General features: G+C 44.9%; 1 protein-coding gene across 3 annotated transcripts in view; it reads left to right on the top strand.

Annotated features, from left to right (window-relative positions):
- Nucleotides 1–26,731, top strand: part of NAT8L (N-acetyltransferase 8 like) — a 57,957-nt gene extending 31,226 nt beyond the window's left edge. For 2 of the 3 annotated variants that reach the window (XM_005292387.5, XM_065597127.1), the window contains exon 3: nucleotides 16,644–26,731. In XM_005292387.5, the coding sequence (XP_005292444.2) occupies nucleotides 16,644–17,011 (368 nt within the window). In that variant the 3' untranslated portion in view covers nucleotides 17,012–26,731. The remainder of the gene's footprint in view (nucleotides 1–16,643) is intronic. The other variant, XM_065597128.1, reaches the window with a different exon arrangement.
- The last annotated feature ends 1,065 nt before the right edge of the window (nucleotides 26,732–27,796 follow it).

The following is a 27,796-nucleotide window of genomic DNA, read 5'->3' as shown; positions in this document are numbered from 1 at the left end:
CCCCATTGGCTGTCTCAGGTAAATTATATTTGTAGTATATCATATTGTACAGAGTGCTGCAGTAGCTTGGCCAACTGGTTTTGAGTTGTAAGTGTACATCTGCTGATTGTTTATGCTACTGAGATCTGCTAAAACAGAATGGAACATAATCGTTCATTTACGGGCCCCCTTAAAGGGACGTTGTCCACTTAAGTCATATTTCTGTCTGAAAATACTTTATGTACTACAAGTAGTAGCTAAGGTTATCAAACTGAAAGAGACTTACGTTTGGCAGCATTTATTCCCTGTATAATCAATTTCTCCTGTCCGTGTGGAGCTTTCATAGAACAGCAGGGAAGAGAAAAGCATTCGGGGTGAACATCCTACTTGCATTGGGGAGCAGTTTACTTACGCAAGTCATGATACTGCAGTCGTCAGGTCTGGTTGTGTGAGTAACTGATCAGCAGTGTCAGTCCGGGGTTGGCAGTCTGGCCCTTAAGAAAAACGTGGTTTTAGGGTGGAGTTTTCAGAAGTTCTCCGTTTTAGTCTAAGTCTGTTCCATTGATGTTGATGGCAGCTTTACCCGTAAGAGCAAGATTAGGCCAGTAGTGAGTATTTTAGAAAATTCCATTCTTGAATGGGCAAAACTTAGCAGCAGCTGTCAGGCTCAGGTACGGCATCTGAAAGTATTTGTCAGTCTGTTGTCTTTTTTTTTTTTTTGTACATGACTTGACTTCCAAGCTGACAATATTTCACAGAGAGCTGCTGTTGGTTCCCCTGTTTAAAATTAATAAGGTTTCCTCACAGGTTAGATTAGACGAGTGTCTCAGCAGCTACGTCTGTAGGAATCAATGGGGTTTCCAGAAAGAGAATAAGTGAAATACAAAGGAGAAATTTTGTAACATAACAGCTTGATTCCTTTAAATAAAATGGGAGTATGAAATACTAACATTACCTCCAAGGTGGGGAGCAGAGGCTGTCTTAATGCGTTTATAGACTTTCAGAGCTTAATTTGTCCATTTCTGGGAATGAAGGATTTCCAACCTCTGAGAATTTCTCATGTTCCCACTGCACCATTTCCCACCAAAAATACTACAGAAGGGTCTCCCTGCCCTTATTTAAAACACATATACACACACCCTTAGGTAAAATATAAAAGAAAATGATAACTTTCCTATAGTTTTTTTTTTTTTCAATCATCCTATAGAGGAAAGACATAATTTGTTATTAAATTTTACTAGTTTTTAGGGTAATTTCTGTAGACTCCTATTAAATGTCCCAAGAAACCTTCAGAATTTAATAAACTTAAAATCAATTTCTTTAGTACTTTTCCTGTGTGGTGTCTCACTTTTCTGTCCTCTTACACTTCTCTGCTTTCACTTCTCTTCTTTGCTTCCACTGCTGGCTCCAATCTTCCCACCCATCCGCCCATTGCTCTTTCATTCGCCTAAAGAGGCAGAAGAAATTGCAATAAAAATAAATCATTTTAGTTTCACCCACCGTCCCCGATGGCTTGTGGGAGAGAGCTGTCGCTGTGCGGCACATGGTGGGTGGATTTGTGCAGCCAGGGAGAGGAGTAGAAATGGACGGTGTTTCACAAACTACACTATGTTGTGGAAGGGGGAACTGGAGTAATCTGAGATGGGAATCAGCAATGAGGGATGGGGGTCAAGGGAGGGTTAGATGAACCACAATCTGTTGGGAAAGTAAGAAATTCCCAGAAGCAGAAAATCACTCTTAAATCTAGGCAGGTAGACTAGAAAGACTGCCATGTGTGCTGATCATGTCTTAATGTAATATTAGCCTTTCAAAAGCTAAGAAACCAAATATAAAATTTAGAACATTTTTAGAGAGGCTGAATATTTGGACTTGAGAAGCCTGGGAGTTGAAGTAAAGACAGAAGAGGGTGAAGATCTAAGTAACCCCTTTTTTGGCAAAGTTCACATGTGGGGATGTTTTGGATGTGACTGTAATAGGATTTACAGAAATGTGACAGTCCAGAAAATGAGAGCAGAAACTAACCTCTGTATTCCTTATGGGAGGATAGTGAAGTTGGGTGTCATGAGTGAGATGGGATGTTGAGCTCAGTGATGCCCCTATGTGACAATTTGGGTCCAGACACACCGGGGGAGAACAGAAGACTGAAACCCCCCAGATAAGCAGTAAAACCAACTGATTGCATACTATGTTAATCAATAGGTTTTTATAGTACAATAAGGTCTCTTATGAAAGCTTGTAATGTTCTAAATGGAGTAATTGTTATGAGATATGTATACAGGCTTGATTATGAGCGTATGTATTTGTGTGTAGAAAACTGGTGCAGCCTCAGTTCCATGTCAAAAAGGGAAGGGCATCCCTAATCTTGTTGTCTACATGAAACTGTCTTTGAGAAACTATCCATTGCCTAGCCCAGGAGAAGACATTGGTGGACCATTAGAGATAGTGAAATGACATTGAGACAACTCAAAATGGAAAAGAACATAAAGTCAGGAAGCCATTTCCCCTCTCTGACTAACCAAGAGTCACTGTGGACAAAGGTGAGGGGAGAAAAAAGCTTTTTAAAAGCTGGCATGGAACTGAGCGGTGTTTTTCTTTGTTTTTATCTGGAACTTGGGAGACAGCTCAAGGTGGGATGCTGTCTGTGAACATGGGAGCCCTCCCATAGCTAGGGGGTATGCTTGGAAACTGTTCTAAGACAATAGGTAACTTATTAGAAAAGGGATTTTGTCTAATATGAAAGTGTAAAGGCTGAAGTTGTCTCTTGGTTTTGTTTTCTGTGTAACTTGTGTTTGCTTTCTGTTACTATTTCATCTTGGAATATGTGGTTTTTCTTTTAAATAAACTTTTTGTTTTTATCCCAAGCAGATCTCTGATGTGCAAACCGTGTGGAGTGTGTGTGCCAAAGTAATGTGATAACTGGGGGGCTGGTATCACACCTTCGGGGGTGACAAACCAGAGGGGATCAATCAGAGTGTCTGGTAATTAAGAACGTGGGAAGATGTGTATGGGGAAACCCAGGACTGGAAGAGCTGTTGGTGTCACCCTAAGATGTAACTAGGCTGGTGAGGCGGGGTGAAACCTTATTCTTGTGGGCAGGTTGTTGATGTCACGGAATCAACAACCCTTTAACTTCAGGGGTCTTTATGCTGGGCAGCTTTGGTTCAATTCCGTGAACCAAAGCTGCCCAGCATAAAGACCCCTGAAGTTAAAGGGTGGGAAGAGACAGAACCCTATAGTGGTCTGGGTGGACCCCAAAACATCACACCTTAACAATCAGGGATTTGCCTATTTTGGATCTACTGAATGAAGGATATTATGATGAAGTAAATAACTCTTAGGGTGGGGTAGGCCGAAAAGGGTCTGTGTTACGGTTAATTCACTTATATGTTGGGTATCATGGTGGGTTTTTTTTTTTTCTTGGGGTGGAGAGAGATTAGAATTAAAAGTGTGTTGCATTTTAGAATAAACAGGAGCAGGTATATTCAAATAGCTTAGTGGCAGAGTGATAGAGGAGGGTGTATTGTGGGCTACAGAAAGGTTGTTTGTAGTGGCTGGAGTTGAAACCAGGAGGATGAGAAGGTTAGCATTTCAGAGAATTGTGCTGGGCTGGAGGTGGTGATCGTTTGATCTCAATTCCACGTTGGATACAAGGAAGCTAAGGCAGGAAAGCCATGTCTGAAGAGAAATAATCATGAATCAGTAGTGACAGGAGCGTGAACCATGCTGAGACTATTGAAGGCGGCTGTGCGGGGAGACTGCTCAAAGGAGTCTGAAGAGACTTTTGAGAGAGGTGTGACGCACTGAAGGCATTTGGGAATGTACAAGTGGGCAGGTGATTAATTATCCTGGGATACGGGAGGTGAGGTTTGAAGGAGAATAGGATGAAGGCGTGAGGTGCTTTTGTTGTCTGACAGGACCTCGTGGCAGAGAGATATTGGAAAGACAGAAAGATTGTGGGTAGTAGTTATCTGAAGTGATGTAGCTGACAACAGAAGAAATAAGGGGTTAGCTTCACCAGTACAGTCTGGGCCTGCTTTGTGCTTCTCTGGCAGCCGAAAGCAGCCATAAACCTGGATTAAGTGGCCAGTTAAATTAGCGATGCGAAGCAGCAGTAAACCCAGAGTGGCACAAAGCAGCTGGAGCACATCAGTGATTCTGGTCCATTGAGTTCTTTGATCACAGGAGTAGAGGAAGAAGCTTATTGTATTAGAGGCACCAAATTTCTTGGAGCCCTCGGAATTGTAGTCAGATAAGGCCAAATACTCTGCTGGAGTAAATTGGCTCTGCTCCAGTGAAGCCAAGGGAACTGGACCAGCTTACCCCAATAAAAATTTGGCCCATGGTAGTTAGCATTCACTAGAACAGAAGTTCTCAAATTGTGGGTTGGGACTCCAAAGTGGGTTGCAACGCCATTTTAATGGGGTTGCCAGGGCTGGCTTACACTTGCTGGGGCCCAGGGCTAAAGTACAAGCCCCACCACCCAGGGCCAAAGCTCAAGCCTCAGGGCTTTAGCCCTGGGCAGCAGGGCTCAGGTTATAGGCCCCTGCCTGGGGTCGTGTAGTAAAGGCGGCAGAGCTTGAGTGGGCTCAGGCTTCAGTTTCCCCTCCCCTTCAGTGTAGTAATTTTTGTTCTCAGAGGGGTCGCAGTGCAATGAAGTTTGAGAACTGCTGCTCTAGAAGGGTCTTATCTAAAACCTGAGCTTTTTTATCTACCTTAGGTACTTATCTGGCCCCCAGTATCTGAGTGCCTCACTGTCTTTTTAATGTAGTTATCCACACAACGCCCCTATGAGACAGGGTAGTGTCATTACCCCCATGTTACAGAGAAGATCCTAAGTGACTTGCTCAGGGTCACACTGGAAGGCTTGTGGCAGAAGAAGAAATTGAACCCAGATCTCGCAAGCCCTACATGAGCTCCCTCAACCACTGGACCATCCATCCTCCTCCTTGACATGTCTGTACTGGCATCATGGGATGTGTTTGCAGTTCCAGTAGCTATACCAGAAACAGCTTTAATCTAGCTCACTTGGGTCCTTGAGCAGCGAACCTGGGGCACTGTGGGCTTCAGCCTGCGCTAGCCCTACAAGTAATTACTCAGGGTTCTAGGCTGGCTTGTACCGCCCGTGCTGAAGCATGCATTGCCACGGCTTTACTGCTCCAAGATCCGAGCTAGCTAGATTGCAGCTTGAGAAGACTTACTCAAACTAGCTTGAATCGAACCTTGTGATTGCACTCTAGACCTACCCTTTGTTGTGTAACAGACACCTGGGAAGCCCTGCTGTTTTTCAAGGCACTGACCATATGATGGCCCGAGAATGGTCATTATGCCAGGGAAACAGTGAAGAGAAGAAGAAAGCAATGGTATTTATAGAGACAAGGTGGTTAAAGAACACAGTTATAGATGTTTGTAAAGAAGGGCTCGTTTAAGGAGATTTTCATGCAATAACTGGCCAACGTCAAGAATTTTGAGGGTATTTTAAGCTGGGTGGAAGTGGTGGATGATGGAAAGGAGCTAAGCCTGCGGATGTTTGTTTCTGTAGTTGTGTTGGTCCCAGCATATTAGAGAGACAAGGTGGGTGAGTTAGTATCTTTTAAAGGACAAATTTCTGTTGTCCCTTTCACCAACAGAAGTGGATCCAATAAAAGATCACCTCACCCACCTTGTCTCTCTAAGTCTATGAAGGTAGATGAGGGTGAAGTTGAGGAAAATTAAAAAGGAATGGAGGCTCGTCGCTGACAAGATGTTTATTCATCTCTCCAGTGATGATTATTTTCAAACAGCAAAAGCCAATTTATGCGAGAATAAAATGTGAACTCCTGGTATTAATAGCACCCTATTAATTCTGTTACCTACTTCTGCCAAGAAAGATCTGTTAGCTATTTTATTTCAGTCCAGACAAAAATGTATGAAAAGCAGAAAGGCTGCAGGCCTATGACTCAAACCTGTAATTTCAGAATAGATGGGGGAAGGAGATACACATTCTCCACCCCACGGACGAAAAAGGTCAACAGGGAAAGAATAGGAGGCTTTCCCCCTTGAATGCCTTTGCCATGTCCTCATTCAGGATGTGTAGAACTGAACTTTTGAGGGTAGTGATTCTTTTTAGAGCTTCTAGAACTAATTCAGCAAGACGGAAGGACCAGTCACCAGGAAGAATTAGTGATAGGCCTGTGAATCAGCACAGGTTATACTGACCGTTAAGAGACAGGTTGAAAAGGCAGAGTTTTCCTGTTCCGAAATGTGGTGGTTCACTCTCCGAGCCAGTGTCTTATTTGGCGGGTGGATCTCAGGTCAGCAGTTTACCACCAGTTTGCTCCCCTTCGAATAATGCTCAGCAACAGATGTGCACTGGATGGTTCCCAAGAAGGATTCTTCAAACCTGGCACTAGCAAAAATGAAATCTTGTTTGAGGCTGACCATTTTTCTTGCCTTTAGGTGGGATAAAATACATCTACAGTAGTCCACCTAGAAGGGACAGACCTGTTAAGTCATTGGGATAGCTGTGCTGGAAATGGGAACAGAATATGGCTTGTATTGTTTAAGCAGATGTATCCTCGCTGCTTTGTTGGCTGGGAACACAAACTGGTAATGTGCCACATACCCTTTTTTTTTTTTTTTAATTTTAAACTCAAGATCATTATAATTAGGTTATAAAGTCTTAGGTTAAAACTAATAGAAAGGAGGTGGTCCTATCACCTCCCCCCGTCGGAGCCTGGGCCAGCTGCACAAACAAAGGTCTGAAAGCACTGAACAAAAATGCATCCTAATTCAGTCTGGAGCCTGGAAGCCATGGTGATGGGCAGGGTGCATCAGAAATGTATCGGGCTTGAAATGTTTAGAAATGTGGAGTTTGAAAACGAACTAAAGCCAAAATTTAAAAACTTCTTTTTAAAATATGGAATGGATTTAAAAACCTGCAACTAACTATTTAAGTCTTGGAAGTGATTTGCTTGGTAAGCCTTAATGGCCTGCCCCGCTTGCTGGTCGTGCAGGACCATGCAGAAGGCCAGTTTTTGTTTAAAAAGAAAAAGTAATGGGAAGCAATTTCTTAACACAGGTTTAAAAATAGATTTTTTTTCCTGTTTAAAATTGTTGCAGTAATTTGCTTAAAAAAAAAAAAAGGGCAGGAATCCCAGAGGATACTCTATTTACGGCACCATCCCTCATCCTAGTCTTTCTCTAAACCTAACTGTGCCACATGTCGTTGTGTTGAGAGTAGAGCTAGTCGGGGAATTTTTCAACCAAATATTTTTTGTTGGAAAATGCTGATTTGTTAAAATTGATACTTAATGGGAATGTGTGCATGTTTCAGTGGAGAATAACTTCTCAGGTCTAGGATAGAATTCCTGAATTTGGCAGAGAAGGGCCTTGAACCAGGGTTTCCTACATCTCAGGTGACTTCCCTAAGGGTTATTGGCTAATCTGAACACTTTTTTTGCACCCCACCCATCTCTTGATCTGAAATAGGAAACTTTAAAAAAATATCTGAACACTTTAGCAGGATGGAAAACCATTTCCCGCCCAGTTTCCATTCCGAGTTTAGGAGTGGAAATGGTATAACTGGAGTAGAGAGAAAGGGGGTGCGTTGTGTTGCTAGAACAACAAACCACATCTGATCTGGAACTAGCCCTGTAGTCTGATTTGGTGGTACCATTATTTACTGCCATGCTGATGGGTCAGGTTCCAGGGCTGGCAGGGGTCAGAATGCTGGACAGGCAGCAATCTGAATTGCTGGGGGAGCAGAGAACACCTTATTACTTCCCAGTGAATCATATTGCTCGTGTCGCCTCCCAGAATTGACCGGATGTATTGCCAGGATTCAGGGGAGTCAACCTGGGGCCTAATCTTCCCCCTCCCCCCCTCCGCCTTCTTTTGTGAAATGTCCTTACTTGCTTGTTTAGCCTTACTCAAGCCACTGGGTTTGCTCATATGGATAAGGATGTTTTGCAGGATTAGGCCCTAAATGTGGAACTGGATGGGGGGAGGGGGAGGGAAGAGATCCTGTAGTTCCTTCCAGTTCTTCTCATCCCTCTAAAGAGCGCTCTCCCCCCCTCCCCGCCCCCCGTCCCCGATCCTATCTCATCTATTTGAGTCATCTGAATTAACTATTTCATTAGGAGTATTTTAATGGACCACACTTATACAGATGACTGCATGATGGATGGGCTGATCACAATAACCACAAGGCTTGTTGTTTAAAACTTCTGCGGTGCAAAAAGCAGTGTCCTGCTGCGGCCCCACCATTTGTGTACAGAAGGAATGTGCTTTCCATTTTTCAGCACTTGTAAGTCACAGAAAATCAGCAGAACATGCTGCGTTGTCAATATGACAACATAAAAGGAGAATTGTATCCGCTCACAATAAATGAGTGAAGATTGGTCCCTGTGTTAAAAATTTTGTTGTTAGCCTAGAAAGCAACGGTGTAATGACTGTTTGTTTATAATAGGATCAGAGATGAACGTCCTTGGAGCTAATGTCTTCATCTGAATATGCTGACAAGTAGAATCATAGAATCCTAGAATATCGGAGTTGGAAGGGACCTCAAGAGGTCATCTAGTCCAACCCCCTGCTCAAAGCAGGACCAATTCCCAGCTAAATCATCCCAGCCAGGGCTTTGTCAAGCCGGGCCTTAAAAACCTCCAAGGAAGAAGACTCCACCACCTCCCTAGGTAACGCATTCCAGTGTTTCACCACCCTCCTAGTGAAATAGTTTTTCCTGATATCCAACCTGGACCTCCCCCACTGCAACTTGAGACCATTGCTCCTTGTTCTGTCATAAGGGCTGGGCCTAAAGGCTGGGCTAAACCCAGACTTGCTTCCTAGATTTAGTTTTGTAACTGATTTGATTGATTTTGTCCAAGGAAGCCGAGCGCAGCATCTGGTTTATCAGGGAAGTCCTGACATTAGCAATCTTTTTCAGATTTGGCTAACTGAGTCATAAGAAGGTTCAGTGACATGGCCCATGTTGTAAAACCACATCAGTGAATTGTATAATGCAAAAAGCAATGCAAGGCAGATTCAGCATGTTTTGGTGGAAACATTTACTCAGGGGGACAATGCTTATGGAAGGCTTAGACCTTGCCCAGGAGTCTTCTGTGGCATGCTCAGAGCAAGTGTCCACAATCGTCGTTCCAGTAATCCAGTTTAGCAGCTTCTCCACTTTTCTGGCAGTGTGTTGATGTACCGCAGCAGGTAGTGTTCTTACAAGGATGATCGCTGTAGACATGCTTTGCTTGCTGTTTCTAGGAAAGCAATTACTAGGTGAAGAAGGATATTCCCTGCTTGCTTATTAGGTCATCATTTCCTTTTTATGATGATTTGCCCTTACAGCATATTTCATCCACATAGATGCTACCGTTTACTGTTCTTAGGGATTATTTCACTCACCATTCATGTGAAGTCACCTGTAGGGTAAAACACAGCGCAGCAGTGCACAAATTAGAGCAGGAGTGAGAAATAACATTCTTCTTCTAGTGCTTGCTCGTGTCTATTCCATTCTAGGTGTGTGCGCGCCCACGTGCACAGTTGGAGTTTTTTGCCTTAGCGGTATCCGTAGGGTCGGCTGTGGCGCCCCCTTGAGTGCCGCGCTCATGCACTGCTATATTAGGTGCCGCCGACCCTACACCCTCCCAGTTCCTTCCTACTGCCCCTGAGGCTTGGTCTGAGCACCTTGTCTTGCATCGCAAGGGCATTAGCAGTTCTTACAGTCCATTGTTCTGTCTCCTTTGTTTTTAGTTGTTAGGTACTTAGTTAGACCATTATGTTTAAGTGTTAGAGTAGTAGTTTAAGAGTTAGAGTCCCAGCTGGGACTTGTCTCGGAGTGGGGCATGCCCCATTCCCCAGGCTTTAAGCCATGCTCATTGTGCAGCCAGCTGATGCCTATTAGCTACCCCCACGATAGCTGTTTGGGGGATTCCCACAGAAAAGACAAGTGCAGGATCTGCAAAAACTTTTGTCCTCAAATTCAAAAGGAGCAGGATATTCGCTTAAAGGACCTCCTCATGGAGGCTGTGCTTTGTCCTGCCTTGGAGCCCTCTCGATCAGACTCCACACCCGGCACTTTGGCATCTGCACGCAGTGCACCACCGGCACCGGAATCCGCCCGGCACCATTCCCCCTCATTGGCGCCTAAGAAGCGGTCAAAGTTGACAGGAGTACCGGCACTGCAGAAAAAGGGGGCTTTGGGCAAAGACCTGTTAGTCCACGTGCCCACCCCGGAGCTACTTGGGGACACCGGTGCGGTTGGACCCCGTAGCCCAGCCAGGGACCCACCTCTGACTCCCAGGACCAGCAGGGGGTCCCAGCCCCTCATAAGGCCATCTGTGCCCAAAGCGGGCCTGTCTGCCAAAGAGCAAGTAGGTCAGCCAGCACTGTGTACGCCAAGCCAGGCGATGGACCTGGCTAAGGCCACAGCATCTATGGGCAAGCCAGTTATGGGACTACCTCCTAAAGCAGCGGAGCATCCCTGGATCTCCGGCATCGATTCCCGTCACTGCAGCCTAGGACCCTGGCACTGCAGCCTCGGTCCTTGGTCAGAAGACCCAGGTCCCTGATGCCAAGATCTCCATCTACAAGGTACGGGACACGTGAGTCACGACGCCGATCCTCGTACACACGGTACCATAGGGCCTCCCACCACAGATTGCCACGTCGCAGATCACCATCGCCTAGGCAGTCTCCCAGGCGTCAACCCCTCCCCCCAGTGCGGGATCATTCTCGGATGCATCACCGGTCTTCGGCTCCCCGGTACCGCTCTTCAGGCAGGAACCGTTCCTTGCCCTCTCCTTGCTGGGGTCAGTCGAGGGTCAGACCCAGGCATCTACAGCTCTGCCCTGATCACTGGAAGGGCAATGGTCCAAGTCTGAAGGACAGTTCAGCCCCTCACCAAAAAAGGCGAATCACCACCAGGCCGCGAGACCAGTGTGGCTCCTGTGGTGGTGGCAGGGGCAGTGGCCTGCTCAGTGGCAGTACTGGAACCCGTGGCGTGTACCTTTTTTATACCGTTCCCATACTCCCACCGTTCCTCCCAGACCGCATCGGACAAGCTGCCCTTGGCACAGCCGGCACTGGAGTCTGAGCACGGTGCTGAAGCCGATGCAGGGGTGACACAGCAGGCCCCGCTGCCCAAGGAACCATCTCCAGACGAGCAAGGGAAAGCTGCCCCTCCCCCTGCGGCGCAATTGTCTTTGTCGTCTCCAGATGAAGCAGTGGCAGGCCCCTCGCAAACAAGTAGCCCCCCCGATGACTTCAAGGAACACCAAGCCCTGCTCAAAAGGGTGCCTGCTAACCTAAACTTGGAGGCCAAAGAGCTTGGAGGAGTACAACCTCGTTAATGTCATACCCTCCTCCACCTTGGCCTGGGTTACGTTACCCGTCCACCCAGGGGTCCTAAAAATTGATAAGTCTGTGTGGCAAACCCTCTCTTCCATTCTGCCTACTTCCAAGAAGGCAGAAAAGAAGTACTATGTCCCAGCAAAGGGATTTGAGTACCGGTACACCCACCCTCCAGAGGGGTCCGTGGTCATGTCTGCCATCAACAAAAGGTACAGGCAGGGACAGGCGAGTGGCACACCAAAAAATAAAGATGCCAAGAGGCTAGACTTATTTGGCAGGAAAATTTATTCAACAGCCTGCAATTTTGGGTGTCTAACCATCCGGTCCTACTAGGCACGTACCACCTCAACCTGTTGGACTCCATCAGCAAGTTCAAGGAGGGCCTCCCAGAGGACTGAGTCCAGGAGTTTGCCGCCTTGGTGGAAGATGGCAAAAGCGGTGGTGAGGGGTGCCCTCCAGATGGTGTAGGACACTGTGGACTCAGCGGCCAGGGTAATTGCCTTTGCGGTGGTCATGACATGCAGCTCCTGGTTACAGTCCTCTGGGTTGTCCCAGGAGATGCAGACTATCCTTTAGGACCTCTTGTTAGAGGGAGTAGGGCTCTTTTTGGAGCTGACTGATGCACGGCTCCATGGCCTTAAAGACTCCCAGGCCACCCTCCGTTCCTCAGGCCTACACACTCCTCAGCAGGCTAGAAAGCCATTCCATCCCCCTCCACCTCTGTTAAGGTCATGAGGTGTCCCTCGGTCCAGCTTCTACAGAAAGAAGGACAGAGACAAAGGATTTAAACGTCATCACCCTTTGTCTTCCTGTTCCTCTGCCCAGCCTGGTTCTTCCAGAGGCCAAGGAAGCTAGAAGCAGGCATTTTGAGGATGCGCCCAAGGATGGCACCCCAGTCACTTCCCAGGATCCATCTCCCGGCTCTTTCCTCAACCGCCTGTGCCCCTTCCAATCAGCCTGGTCGCAGCTGACCTCAGACCGTTGGGTGCTCAACATATCTTCGGGTTACACCCTGCAGTTCATGGTTGACCCTCCCTCCAACCCCCCTTCCCTGTCCCTCTTCAGGGACCCTTCTCACGAGCAGCAACTCGTTCAAAAGATTGAGAACCTCCTATGCTTGGGGGCAGTAGAGGAGGTCCCTCCAGACTTGAAAGAGAAAGGGTTCTACTCCCACTATTTCCTTATCCCCAAAGCAAAAGGGGTCTCAGACCCATTCTGGACCTGTGCCGCCTCAGCAAGTCTGTCAGGAAGTTGAAGTTTCGTATGGTCTCTCTGGCCTCCATTATTCTCTCCCTGGATCCGGGAGACTGGTACACTGCCCTCGAGTTAAAGGCCGCATATTTCCATTTTCCTGGAGCCACAGACGTTTTCTCCATTTTGTGTTGGGCAACCGCCATTTTCAATTCATGGCGCTGCCCTTTAGTCTCTCGTTAGCACTGAGAGTGTTTACGAAGCGCATAGCACCAGTGGCCACTTACCTGAGGTGCCGAGGGATGCAAATTTATCCATACCTTGATAATTGGTTAATAAAGGGCCTTTCCTGGGATCAGGTGCGGCATCATCTCGACTTGGTTTGCTCCACCTGTCGTGATCTGGGGCTGCTAATAAATGAGAAAAAGTCAACTTTAATTCCAGTGCAACGCGTAGAGTTCATTGGAGGGGTCCTCGCCTCCCCTCAGGCCAGAACCCTCCTCCCCGAGGCTCGGTTCCAAGCAATGGCGGACCTGATCTTATGCATGCAAGCCCACCACTCACACATGTCTGCAATTGTTAGGCCACATGGTGGCCTGCGCTTATGTGGTCCGGCACATGCGGCTCTGCCTCAGGCCCATGCAGGCATGGCTGGCATTGGTCTACATCCCCAACAGACACAGCATGGACTGCGTGGTCAGGGTCCTGGACGATGTACTGTCATCACTCACGTGGTGGCAGAATCCTGCTTCTGTGTTGGAGGGAGTTCCTTTTGCAGCTCCTTCCCCGTCGGTGACCCTCATCTCCAATGCCTCAGACTTGGGATGGGGAACCCACCTGGGCAATCTCAGCATGCAAGGTTGTTGGTTGAGTCACGATCACTCCCTACACATCAACATCAGGGAGCTCAGAGCGGTTTGCCTGGCCTGCCAAGCCTTCCTACCTCACATAAAAAGCAGGGTGGTCCAGGTCCAGGTCCTGACAGATAGTACAGCAGCTATGTTCTATATCAACAAGCAAGGCAGAGCCAAATCGTCTGCCCTTTGCCAAGAAGTCCTCAGGCTCTGGGATTTTTGTATACAGCACAACATCCTTCTCATAGCCGCACATCTCCCCGGGGCCAGGAACGCTTTGGCAGATCGCCTCAGCATGATCTTCTCATCTCGCCACGAATGGTCCCTCCATCCAGAAGTGGTCAGCATCATCCCCCAGATGTGGGGGACTCTCCAGGTGGACCTGTTTGCGTCCAGGAAGAACAGGAAATGCCACTTTCAGGGGATTGACAGAAGCTCCCTGCCGGATGCTTTTCTGCTCCCGTGGTTGGGAGCTCTGTTGTACGCCTTCCCCCCAGTGCCGTTTAATTCAGAGTCCTCATGAAGATCAAACAGGACAGGGCGGGGTGATCCTCATAGCGCCAGCTAGGCCGTGTCAGCGCTGGTTCGGCACGCTGCTGGACCTCTCGGTTGCTGCTCTGTTACAGCTACCATTCAGGCCAGACCTGCTGTCCCAGAACCAGGCAGTCCTCTGCATCCAAACCTGGCGGCACTGCACCTGACAGCTTGGCTGCTGCATGGTTAAATGCGGAGGAGCAGGAGTGCTCGGCCGGTGCCCAGCAGGACCTGTTGGGCAGCAGAAAGCCCTCCACCAGGGCGACCTACCTGGCTAAATGGAAGCGGTTCGCTTGTTGGACTTCAGATAAAGGCATTCAGCCCGAGCAGGCCGTACTGCAATTAATCCTGGACTACCTTCTGCATCTCAAGCTCCAAGGCCTATCCCTTTCATCTATCAAGGTTCACTTGGCCGCCATCTCAGCCTTCCATCTGCTGCTTGAGGGTAGATCGGTTTTCGCTCAGGATATGACTGCCAGGTTCCTCAAAGGGCCTTGAGTGCCACTACCCGCACGTTAGGGACCACATTCCTCCGTGGGACCTGAATCTTGTGCTGTCACAGCTCACGGGACACACCCCCGTTTGAAACTCTGACTTCCTGCTTTCTCCTTCTCCTTTCCTGGTTGCAATAACATGCATCTGCCGGGTCTCTGAGATTAGGGTGCTCACCTCAGAACTGCCCTATATGGTCTTTTACAAAGACAACGTCCAGCTGTGACTGCACCCAGCTTTCCTGCCCAAGGTGGTCTCTCAGTTTCATACGGGCCAGGATATTTACTTAACCTGTCTTTTTTCCAAAGCCGCATAAGTCGGAGGCAGAGCATAGATTGCATTCCCTAGACGTCCGGAGGGCACTAATGTTCTACATTGAAAGGTCCAAGCCATTCCACAAGTCAACACAATTGTTTGTTGCGGTGGCCGACAGGATGAAAGGTCATCTGGTGTCCACTCAAAGAATTTCTTCTTGGATCACTGCCTGCATTCGCTGCTGCTACCATCAGGCAAAGGTGTCCCTTCTGGCAATTGTCACCGCCCATTCAACCAGGGCGCAAGCCTCTTCAGCAGCTTTCCTAGTCCAGGTGCCTATCCAGGACATCTGTAGGGAGGCCATCTGGTCGTCCATCCACCCGTTTATGTCCCATTACGCACTTACCCAGCAGGCCCGGGACAAAGCTGGCTTCAGTAGAGTAGTGCTGCAAGCCACTAGACTGAGAACTCCAAGCCCACCTCCAAGTATACTGTTTGTGGGTCACCTAGAATAGAATCAACATGACCAAGCACTCAAAGAAGAAAAAACGGTTACCTACCTTTTCTTTGCTGTTGTCCTTCGAGATGCATTGCTCATGTCCATTCCATTACCCCACCTCCTACCCCAGCTGTCAGAGTTGCTGGCAAGAAGGAACTAAGAGGACATAGCGTTGTTGGCACCTAGTATACCAGCGCATGAGCGCAGCACTCAAGGGGGTGCCACAGCCAACCCTACGGATACCACTAAGGCAAAAATCTCCAACAACTGTGCACGTGGGCGCGCATACACCTAGAATGGAATGGACATGAGCAACACATCTCGAAGAACAGTTATGGAAAGGTAGGTTGTTTTTTTTTTTTTTCCAGTTGACAATGCCATGGAAGTTTTAAGTAGACAGACTGCAAGTACTCAATGGGAATTCTGACATCTGCTTAGGATCAACATCCCATCCTCTGGGAGGAAAGCACTGTAGGACACTAAATGACGTGACTGGTTTTTACGTTTCACCTGAAAGGCAACAATATCCCCAGTAACTCCTTAACACTGTGACGGGCTCTGGTTCATTATTGACTCAGAGGGGAAGAATGCTGCCTACTAAATCATTAACATAACTTCCTCCAGCTACTGGGTTTTTGTTGTTGATCTCTTGTCCAAGTACTCCGTGCACTTAGTCCTACTTAGCTTTGAGACCACAGCTGAAGGTGGCTGGCTGCAGGGCTACTCACTTTATCCTAATTTATACTGTACACAGGCTATTCACATGTCCCATGGAACTAGTCCTTTGACAATGCTGGTATATCAAATAAGGAATTTTGCAATAAAACCTACAATAAAGAAGCTCATTTTGCAGCTGCTTTTGACACAGAGCACCCTCTAACTAAGGCCGTTCCAAGAAACCAAAGATATGTAATGTTGATGTGTTAAGGAGAGTTAATAAATTCTCTTTGTGTGCTTTATTGGAATAAGTGCAACACCTTTATACCAGATACCCTTCTAATAGGGCAGGGTGGCATATGGGATGGTTCCACTTCACCATTTCCCATATGATTTAGGAAAAGTGAGCCCCTGAGTTTGACACATTTTCAGGCTTTCACTTGATAATTAAATCTTGGAGCAGGTTGAGGACAAATTCCCCTGGTCACCTTACACGGGTGTATTGTCTAATGACCTTTACAATTCTGGTCTCGAACAGGAGGTCTGATATTTCAAATTGGAGGAGATTTTTTTACACATCTCCCTCTTGGGCAATAACAATCTCTTATCAGTCTTAAGAAAGCAATTTTGGGCCAGATGCAGAAAGCTATTTAAGCACCTAAATATGTAGATAGATGCCCAGTAGGATTTTCAATAGCACTTAAGTCGGTTGGGCGCCCAACTCGCATTGATTTCGATACTTTTGTAATCTGGCTCTGTTGGCATAAGATGATGTATTAAGCCCAGGTAGGCTTATGCAGAAGGGCAGTTGCATTCTTTAGCTTCAGACTCTGCTTTGTCTTCTCTAGGCTCCTGCTTCTGGGTAGCTGTGTTGGACGGAAATGTGGTGGGAATCGTGGCTGCGAGAGGCAATGAGGAAGACAACACCATGGAGCTGCGCCGCATGTCCGTAGATTCCAACTTCCGGGGTAAAGGGATTGCCAAGGCCCTGGGCCGCAAAGTGCTGGAGTTTGCCATGCTCAACAACTATTCCTCCATTATACTGGGAACCACGGCTGTCAAGGTGGCAGCCCACAAGCTGTATGAATCCTTAGGGTTCAAACATGTGGGCATCATTGAACACTACACCCTCCCTGGGATGACACATTCCATACTAGAGAGAATGTTTTTCCAGCTTCGCTACCACCGCTACCGCCTGCAGCTGCGTGAAGAATAGAAACAAAAGCAAAACAAAGTGTTTTCTCCTATCCCCTCAAAATTGCCCTTTTTTTCCCATTGTTTTTGTTTTCAATTGTGTTTTGTTTCGTTCCCTCATTTCATTTTTAATTTGCTTTGTACAGCTTGACTGTACAAAATAAGGATCCTTTCTCGCATGCTGTAGGTGGTGGTGCTGAGGCTGGAAGTACTGCTCTCCTAATGCATACAGTGTTAATGACCTGGCAGGTCAGAGTGGACCTACAGCCTGTTGTTCCAATCTTACCCAGGTACCTACATAAAGCACAGAAACTTACAAACATAATAGTACCACTGGTCTGGTGTACATAGTATTTTTTTTCAAATGTAAGATAATGTAGTGATGACATTCATAATACAGTAAGTGCAGAAATATTACTTGAATGCATTTCTCAGTATTTCATGCACCAGTAACTAGAATATGCATTCGGTTAATAGTTTTCAAAGAAAATGTGAAAAAAAAAACCGCTTGCTACAATGCATGAAGAGGAAGTGTGTGCACGCACTCAAACACACAGCACTGCCATCCAGGCACTGGTGTTGCACTTTTTTTGGATGTGCCTCATTCTGCCAAATATCTGAAAGAACCTTGGTGCATCCAGTAACCATGACTTTTTCTCCATTCTCATTTTCCTTCCTAAGCCAGCAAACAGACTTGAACCATTTGAACTCTGAGCCCCATTGTAACATATTGTAAAATAAGATCAAACTTAACTATCTCCTGCGCTGTTCTATATCCATGCATATCCTGCAGTCCTGGGCCAGACTTCCGCATGTGCATTGGAGTTTCTCTTTGCTGCCTTCTGGGTTTGTTTGTTTTTTTGTTTGTTTGGGGTTTTTTCTTTTTTTTTTAATTTTATATTTGTTTTGGCTTTTGCTGAATGGTGTCATTGAAGCATAATGGAGGCTGCAGTTTCTATGGCAACACATTTGCACATAAATGTGAGCAACAAATCTAAACACTTCAGACAAGCAATGTGTGACAGATAATTGCATTTTGGGAGTGGGGGGGGGGAAGCATACATATTATCTTAACCAGCTGCTGTTTAATAATTGTAGATGGCCTCACTGCAGCCTTCCATAAAAGGTAATAACTGCTTTAATGTCAGATTTGTGAATTGTACAATGCAAAAAGCAATGCAAAGCAGATTCGGCATGTGTCTGTACCTAATATGTATGTACAGTGCCTGCCAACAAAAGAATAACCAAGACTACAGCTTCTTCTAGCCTGAAATACCAATTTTATAACTTATTTAAACAAATAACAACTTTGCATGAATTATGTCGGGGAAAAATCAGTAGGTTTTAATTTTTAAAATGTGGTATCAGAAATATTAAAAACATTTCTGGTTGCACTTAATTTGGTGTGGGTGGTGGGATTCAGCTATCTTATTACATTTAAAGGGAAACCCCCTTTAACTTAAGTTCCTGGGAAAAAAAGTTACTATTCTATGAAGTATTATGTGTGTGAGGTGGGGGAAAGAAAACCATGATACAATTGATAAGGGACTGAACATATGTTCCTAACACTTATAACTATAGTAGAACCAACTAGGTAGGAGAGTTTCAGAGAGGAGGGAACAAATTTATCCTTGTCAAATCAAATAGTGGAGACAAGTAAGAAGGTTACTAGAAAGAATGAAAGGAAGACCGGACAGAGAAGGCTTAACTAGTAAGAAGTGAGACAGAGAACACACATGTGAATTCTATTGTGAGGTGGAAACTAAAATGCTAGCCCTTCACTTCCAGTCCAGGGTCTTTCCTGCACTGAGATTCATCAATGTAAAGGTAGGAATTGGGTCCAGAGTTCATTAGTTCCTAACTGACTGGTAGCCCATGGTACTGGCCTGTTAGACAGGAGAGCCAAACTCAGGAGTGTCCGTGCAATTCCTGCTTACCAAGGGCGGGATAATCTCCATGGGTGCTTCTTTCAATAGGGAGGAAGCCTGCACATGCTTAGCAAGTGTTAAGGAGAAAGGCAGCTTTCACAGTAGAAAAATTGGAGCCTAATGAGGGTGTGAGGTTAGTCTCCTGAGCCCAGCACTTTCTTTCATTGTCTGCTCTTGCTTCTAACTGGCAGGGAGGGAGAACAGCTTCCATACGCAATACCAGATCCAGGAGTGAGCAGGGTGAGAGGTACCAGGGAGTAGGTGTAGGCACATCCAAGTCAGAAGATTTTTGTCCTATTACTCTGTTAAGCAATTCACACTCTCAGCCCTGGATTTCTGCCTGCCTCAATCTATACCATACATAAAATGGCAGTGCCCTCCGGTATATTGTCCCAGTAATAAAGGGAAAAAGTAGATAATGGAGGGCACTATTTCAAGAGACCAAGAGCTTAATTAACACAATTTCTTTGCGGGCTACTATCTATTTTTTAAAAGTCTTTCTATGCTGTACATTTCTCCTGAAGTGGAGGGTAGGGGTTTTTGTATAGTGTACAGAAATTGGCATAATATTTTCTTGCTGCTTTCAGTGATTTATTAACCTGAGTAAAAATAGACCATTATAAAGTGTTAGCAAAAGTGAAAGAAAAAAAAGTTTGTGCCTTTTTTAGTTTATTTTTTTTTCTGTTGCTGTAGAATCACTGCACTAAAACCTTTCCAGACAATGAAAATAACTAGTCTCTTAATGAAGGGGAAAATACATAAATTTAATTTTTTTTATTGGGGTGTCTAATTAAAAGAATGTTCTTGGTTTTATTTGATACCTGTGCCTTTGTAATATGCCTCATTCATATCTATGTGACAAGCCAAAACTGGTTCAAATACCCTAATCTCCCACAGAGACAGAAACACAGTTAAGTCACCAACTTCCTTTTAATAATAAAAAAAAGGTTAAAATGTAACATTATTATTGTATCTCTGACTGTAACACCTTTGATTTGCATAAGCGAGATACGCTTTTAAAATATGCAACTTGGAAGGTGCTATGGGAACTCTGTACTTCTAAACATGTGGGCAGGGCCCTGAAGTTGTAATGACAGGAATCAAGATGCTGCCTCTCAGAGATTTATTGTTGTGCAAATTTATTTCTCTTAATGCCTGTGTGAAGTCACCCCTGCTTTGTCAGAAAGGCATTTTGGAATATTTAGTTTGGTGGGAACACCAGGAGCCATTGTTGTCTGTCCTGTTAGCTAGCTTTATCTCCAAAAGGAAGTAGTTCTTGTTATCATTTTGCCAAACCATGACACCAGAGTGATTGGTAGAACTCCTACTAATCTAAGCCCTGTCTGTGCTGGCATTCACTGGGAACTCTCCAGCTGCTACAGTAGCTCCACCTCCGGTAGCAGGAGTGAGAGTGCTAGTGTAGACAAGGCTCAGATATCTTTATTGCTGTTTGCTAGATCTCCTTTGAGTACGGTTAGACAACTCAGAGGTTAAAAACACCGGATCCGCCAGTGCAGTCTTAGTTGTTGGACCTGCACTTTTGGGGAAAGTTTCCCCAAGCATGTTAATCTGGACCCAGCCTTGGAGCCAGATAATCCCCTCTATTTCCTGTAGAATCTCTGTGGACTTCAAGCTACAGACTACTAATGCTTATCCCTTCCCATCAGAGGGCCCACTCCTGCAGTCCCTACCCAGACAAGTCTCCCAGTCTGCATAGAGACAGCAAGATCAAAGACTTGTTTTTGTTTTTATCCACCCAGAGTCTCAGATTTTATATATTTAAATGGCATCATAAAAGATGGTTACATCCATTTTTCTCATTGCAAGAACCCCAGAGCACATGTGATGTGACACTTCTCACCACAAAAACTCCTAGCTTTGCATTGCGTATTAAAATGCAGCTTGCTCTGAACCTACTGCTGCTGGAAGCCATATTGCTGGACAGACATCTTGTGACAATACCAGTCCTTCTTCATTCTGCTTGAACATTTCTTCGAGTGATGGTCCCTATTGTATTCCACTGTGGGTTATGAATGTGCACCATACGTCCAGAGCTGGAGAATTTGAAAGTAGTGTCCATTGGTCTGCAGATGTGCCCTGGCTGACCATCTGCCTCCAACCGAGGGGATAAATGGCGGGGCAGACCAACCGCCTCTCCAGTTCCTTCTTGTCATCGTCCGGATCAGAACCTCTCTGTCTGTAGCTTCAGCTTTGGCCCTTAAAATACGATTTAGTGTTGTAAATAGTTTTAGCATTTTTGTACAGATTTCCCCCAAGGTTCTTGCAGAGTTTCACTTGAACTAGTCGATCTGCTTATCTGTGTTTTTTCCCTAAACTGCACGCTTCCTCAGAGGAACACTCCATGCCCTTGATGTGCAGTGAGCCTTGACCTTTTACCTACACAGAACAAAACCAGTCAGGAAATCCCCAGGACTATTTGTCGCTCTAATGGAAAGAATCGGGGGAGAAGTGTTCTGCACCGGGGGTTTCCAAATGGATCTCTGACTAAATCCTATTCTGCTATCAACTATCCAACCTTCCCTCCCCACCTCACAGGGTAAGCTTATTCCACAAGAGCACAAGCAGCGACTATGGCAGCACTCCAGGAAATGCGCCACCTTGATAGGGGTAAAGCAGCCATGTGGAGCTCCATTCACACCTTTACGGACATTATGCCCTAGTCCAGGGCTCTTCTGCTGATGCCTGTCCTTCGCTCAGCCCTAGTGTCTGCCTCCTCGCACCCTCCTTCTGCTGAGACACTGCTTGTTAATCACCTTCAGCGGAATACAAGAGGGATCTTCGCTTGAAGAAGAGGAGGAGGTTAGTTACCAACAGACACTACTTTCAAATTCTCCAGCTCCGGACACACGGTGCGTTTGCGTAACCCGCAGTGGAATAGAAATCTCGAAGAACCTCCAGTTACAGGTATACAGCGGTAAGTGTGTAAGGGGCTATACAAAGAGATTAAAGACACGGTCCCTGCCCTGAGAAACTCTAAATCTAAGTCTGCAGTTGAAAGAACTTTTAGAGGATCTTTCCAGAGGGTTAATTCTAACACTGTAGAGAGTTAATTTCTGTACTAAATAAGAGACTATATTAAAAATGAATTTTAACAGGGAACAGTAACAGGTGTCTAAACACTATCTATGAACAGGCTCTCAATGGGAGAAAAGGGGCTGCCATTTTAGTATTTCCATGCAAGCCCTCCAGACTGATGCACAATGAGGTGGAACAATCCTAGATTCTGTGTGTGTGTGTGTCTGTCTCTCATCATAAGGGTTGGAGTTTATATATTTATTTATTTAGTAAACCTAACAGCAGGTAAAACCACCTCAAATTCAACTGGAGAATGTTTTTAAGAAGTAATAGAACGTAGTATTTGACAACCGCTGTGCCACTACTTGGTTTTCCCATATATGCAAATGGATTATCCCTGCTCTCTGCCCCATTCTGCTCTGTCAGCGTCACGGTTGCAGCTTTCTAGTTAATTTTTATTTTAGTGTCAGGATTCTGTTTTGGTGATTCGTTTGGCTGCAGAATGTAGATTTCCTGCCCGCAGCCTTGATCCTGCCGTGAGCTCCATGTGTGTGGATTCCTGCAGGAGACCCGACTGGGGTCAGACCCAAGATCCTCTTGGCCAAACCCTCCTTGCAAGATCAGGGCCTAATATTTGTATAGTCCTCTTAAAAATTGTAAATCACTAAAGGGAAAAATAAACATTTGATTCACATGTGTCTAATATTAACCTCATTAGCGCCTGAGCCCTCCTTGGGAGACACCTGGACAGTTTTCGCTACAACAATAGTAGTTGTGTGCGCATGCTAAACTGGGGGCCAGAACCGGCCCCTTGGTGCCTGCTCTGAGCAGTGCCACCTAAGAACCATGTGTCTCATTGACAGCTAACCCTGAGCAACAGGAATCTAGACCCCTGACTAGGCTCCGTTCCATTCAGTGATACTAAGTGGTTAAAGCAGTATGGAAAGTAGGTTCTAATCTTCTCCAGGCCTCCTCCAACTGATATTGTCACAATTTCATGCCATTCCCCCTCCAGTGAAATGGTCAGCACCCGCAGGAGGTTTAGAAATGGCTGCTTTAATCTCTGCTTTGACAGGCGCTTCACAGTGCTTCTTGCCATGGGAGCTTTCAGAATTCTGCACTGAGAGGGATGGCACGGGGCTTTCCCCTAGGCTGCTACTGCTACAGGGTATGTACAAGATTATTTTTCATTACCACTTTAATGCTTCCTAGGTTCCCCTCTCCATGATTGTATTGCAGTCTCTGTTTGCACACAGGACTGTGGGCTCCAGATACTGTTTTTATGCACAGAGTCCTCCATGTGTCAGTAGAATAACAGTTTCTCCTTCCTAGTGCATCCATGGAACAAAATTATTGGGTAGAACTTGCGGGAATGAAACTTAATTCCAAGTTTCTGTTTGTGATTAATTTGTAGAACTGCCTAAGTTGATTTTAAAATTGCTAATTAGCAAATATCCACATCAGTTCATTACTTTGCCTGTATGATTTTAAAATGAGTATTTGTGTAACAGCCTGGCATTTAATGTAGTTAAATCTTGTCAAGGGTTGAACAGTTTTTGATTGGTTGATTGTACAGATGCAGGATGAAGCTTGTTTTTGAAAAGTGCTGATCTGAAATGAAAACAAGAATTTAACTAAAATGTAAAATACTGTAACAATGTTCTATGCATATGTGATCTTGAAATGTAACAGCAACAAATTATTTATTGGAATGGTCATTGAAACGCCATGTGGAAGTAGAGTGTGCGTTACGCTGTGTAAAACAGTATCAGAGTTTGCATCGCAACAAAAGAAATACACTTAAATCCAAACGCAGAGTCCAATACCGTTTAGCAATGTAAAAATTAGTGCAACTTCCTTTTAAAGGATCAAGTGACATGAGTAACGTATTAACGTCCCGAGGCCCAATCCTGCAGCCCTTACTCATGTCAGTGACAGAGCATGAACCGTGAAGATGATTGGAAGTCGAGGAAACCTGGGCTGTGTTCTCGCCTCTGCCAATGACCTGCTGGGTGACCTGAGGCAGGTCACTTCACCTCACCTCTGTGAATCATTTTGAGAACAATGATAGGTTCTTTCATTTGCAAAACTCCTTGAGATCCAAGTATTATTATTACTCGGATGTGTAAGAGATGCAGGATTAGGCCTCGGCTGACTGCTATTCTGAAGTGCACACTTCTAGAGTGCAAACCCATGCAGTGAGGAGCACTTTCAAGTCCCTGTGACTTCAGTTGGAATGGAGGGTGCTCAGCATCTTGCAGGGTCAGGCCCTTAGACCCTGGTGCTCCCACCGAAGTGGGTGGCAGAATTCCCATGGATTTCACTGGGACTAGAATCAGGCCATCCGGATAAAAAAATCTGATCAATGAAAGACAGTTGCTTAGATGTTTACAGAAGGCGGTTCCTGTCCTTACTATTGTCCTTTGTAGAGTTGAACCGTATCAGTTCATGATCTGTATCTCCTGCCTTTTAATTTTTCCAGCGTTTATGGCTGAGATGCAGATTACTGGATAATTAATCCTTTCTGCAAGGTGTTCAGAACTGCTAGACACACAAGGGCAAGAGCCAGCTCCTGTTACCTTTGAATTAACAGTCTAATTTTAAATTTGCTCTAAGCCTGCATTTCATTAGAGCCTGGCTTAATGCTATTGATATGCACTCTATTTAAAGTCTAATAAAGGTATTTTAATTCCAAGCCATCTGGAGTCCTGGGGTTGCATACACTATGCCACATAAAGAAAAATTAATGGATTTGAAATTATTAAATCAGTTTGAAAATGCAAAAGGATCCGTTTTCTTCTTCGCAAACCATACTCACACCAAACCTTGGTCAAGAAATCTCACACCCTTGTGTTTGTAGCCAGAGGTTTTTACCTCTCCTCAGTCAGTATAGATGTTGTATTTTCCCTCTCTGCCACTACAAGACTTACCTGAATTATCTTTCTAAGCATCTTTGACTGAAATTAAAATAAGCTAGCATGCAATGTAAACAACTGAGAGTGTAGTTAAAAGACAATAATTTAAAACTAAGCTAGAAGTCAACATTTGGCGTGTGCAAATTACTGTTCAATGCTTTCTTTGTTTTACAACATGGATAGTTTTTTGAAGAGGGAACAGTTTACTGTTAAAGTTTAAATAGTAAAAGGTGGAAGTTAATTAAATCAACAGTGTAACATACATAATGCAGTTGTAAATTTCTTTATAGGTAACATGCTTGAATGTGAAATCAGCAGCTAAGCATAATGAATATATACTAATATTGTTTTCAATTTCCTTTAGCCAAAGCTAAGTTTAGACATTTGCCTTGTATGTATATTTCTTTTCTTTTCTAATAACTAGGTTTCAACAAAAGCATCCACTGCTTTTTGGTTGTTCTGATGACTGTGCTGGGCTGTTATCTTTAAGCAGTTTGTGGGCTTGTGTTATTTTATTAAAGCTAAAAAAATCTTCTTGAAACTAATGCAGTTAAGGTAAAATCACTTCTTTGTAGTGTTAACAGATCGTGTAGTATGCATTTGCAGAAATGTCCATTCAATGTCAACTGAAAAAAATTGGGGCTAGATGATTAACAGAATTGTTAGTGTCCAAGCGAGTGTTCTCTTAGTAAAAATCATGGGTTATAAGATTTAACATGCTCCTCAATGCAAACTCAGATTCCCCTCAACTGTCTCCTATTCTGCATCTCTTCATACCTCTACAAGACCAATGTGAAAAAAGTCTTTTGTGTTTTCTACGTTCAGCATAGTATGTACTGTACTTTGTAACAGGAAGTGGCTGCAAGTCCTTAAAGACGTATTCTCCTATGAACATACCGTACTTTAAAACAGCAATAATTACCACTGTAAAGAAAATGAGTGTGTTTGCAAAGACGGGGGGGGGGGGGGGGGGGAGGAGAACGGGAAAGTAGTAAATGAAGACAGCAATGAACACACTGGCAATGAAGTGCTGCTATTGTAACTGGGGAGCAGAATTAAGTACTATAATGGGCCACTGGTTTTTGAGACTTGAGCTTGTTGATACACGATCATCCAGCTTGAAGCCAATAGAAACACCCCAAGTCTTTATACAATGTAGTATCTTCTTGGTAGAATCTTAAAAGTAAGTTAGAGTAGTCCATCATTCCTAGCTGCAGAGGGTTGTCCTTTCAGCAGATAGATGAGAGCACTGTCAAAAGTAGCATAGAGCGGCGTCTCTGTTTCTGTGGTCTCCTAATCCAGTGTTACGCTACAACTCTGACTCCACAATAGCAGAAGATAGACTAAAGGAATGTACTTTGCTGTGGCAGCACACAATGAGGATAATCAGTACTGTTGGTAAATGTTCGCATACTGTCCACATGTATCAATACAAACCAGTTACTACAGCATGCGTCAAGAAATGTTATATATGCAAGTTACTCCTCAGTATATCTTTAGGCATTTGAGTCCCAGCCTATAAACTGCTACTCGATGTAGTGATCTCTCTACTCAATCTTCCATTAGCAGAGTACTGAAACACTATATCTACTCAGCTCTGAAATGAAGGCAGTGTGTCTTTAAGAAGAACCAAGTGTGATATTGTAAACGAATGACTTGTAGGTACTTAAGTTCTGTTTCTGATGGCCGTTGTAACTGTGAAAATTAACCAGACCTGCTGTGATAAATTTGGATAAATAAGGTTTATTTGGTTAATTTTTTATAAGTGAAAACTGAAAAGATGAAAGAGAATTGTAATATGAAAGCAACTGCTGTAAATGTATGAATGAATAAAATCTAAAAGGTACATAAGTTATTTCTAAACTGCATTGCAGTGAAATTACTGACTCTGGTCTTGGAGTACATGAGGTTTCAGAGAATTTGTAAGCTTTTGTCAGGGGTGGAAATGCTGCAGTAAAAAGACCAGTTCTCTCGCGTGTGCGCACTCACTCTCTCTCTCTCGCTCTCTCTCTCTTCTCTCCCCCCCCACCGGCAAATAGGAAATATATGTGTCATACATGCCTCCGTTTTACCATCCCCAGGCACTCGTGGTTCACTGACTAATCCCATCACAGTTAGAAAAGTGTTCTTCTAGTAAATAGACATCGCAACTAGGCCTTGTGTTCACACACATTAGTCTGCCAAGACAAGCTTTGCATTTGACAGACTATTGGCTTAGAATCACATACTGTAATTAAGAAGAGTTGCTTCCTGAGGCTCTTGCAGATGCCCGTGGAAACTGCTTGAAAGTTTCTGCTCAACACTAGAACTTATCACAGATGTATCTAAAGCCCAACTGAGATCAGTGCCTAATGGTGCAAGGTGCTGTATACACCCAGGGCACGAGACAGTTCCTGCTCTGGAGAGTTTACATTCTGAACAAAGGGCAGAGGAAAGAAGAAGTGTTATCTTCATTCTGGAGACAGGGCTATGAGGCACAGAGAGTTTGACCCATAGCCTCAAAAGTATTTAGGTTTTAAATTCCATTATTTCAATGGGAGTTAGGCACCTATTTACTCTGCAGGACCTGGGGTTAGAGCTGAGTTGTCCAAGGTCACGTGTGGCTAGAATCCATATCACCTGCATCCCAGGCTCGTGTTACCCCAAGACCACCCTCCTTCTTGTTCCCTTCAATGTCTCTTTCCTTTTATTTATTTTTTTAATTTAGTCAAATTAGCACAAACAACTTACCCATTACAAATCCTCACATTTTTAGGTGGAAAAGGGTTGGTTAATAAGCTGTTTTATCTCCTTCTACCTTACTTACCTGACCCCCTGTCCCTACTATCTGAGTGCCACACAAGCTGCAATGTATTTATCCTCCTAACACCCCTCGCTGGTAAGGAAATGTGAATTAGGGGGAAAAAACGCAGTGACATGGGCAGAGCT

This window comes from Chrysemys picta, chromosome 5, assembly GCF_011386835.1.
Source record: "Chrysemys picta bellii isolate R12L10 chromosome 5, ASM1138683v2, whole genome shotgun sequence".
NCBI lineage: Eukaryota > Metazoa > Chordata > Testudines > Emydidae > Chrysemys > Chrysemys picta.
Note: the sequence above shows the minus strand (reverse complement) of the source record. Positions and strands in the feature narration are given on the sequence as shown.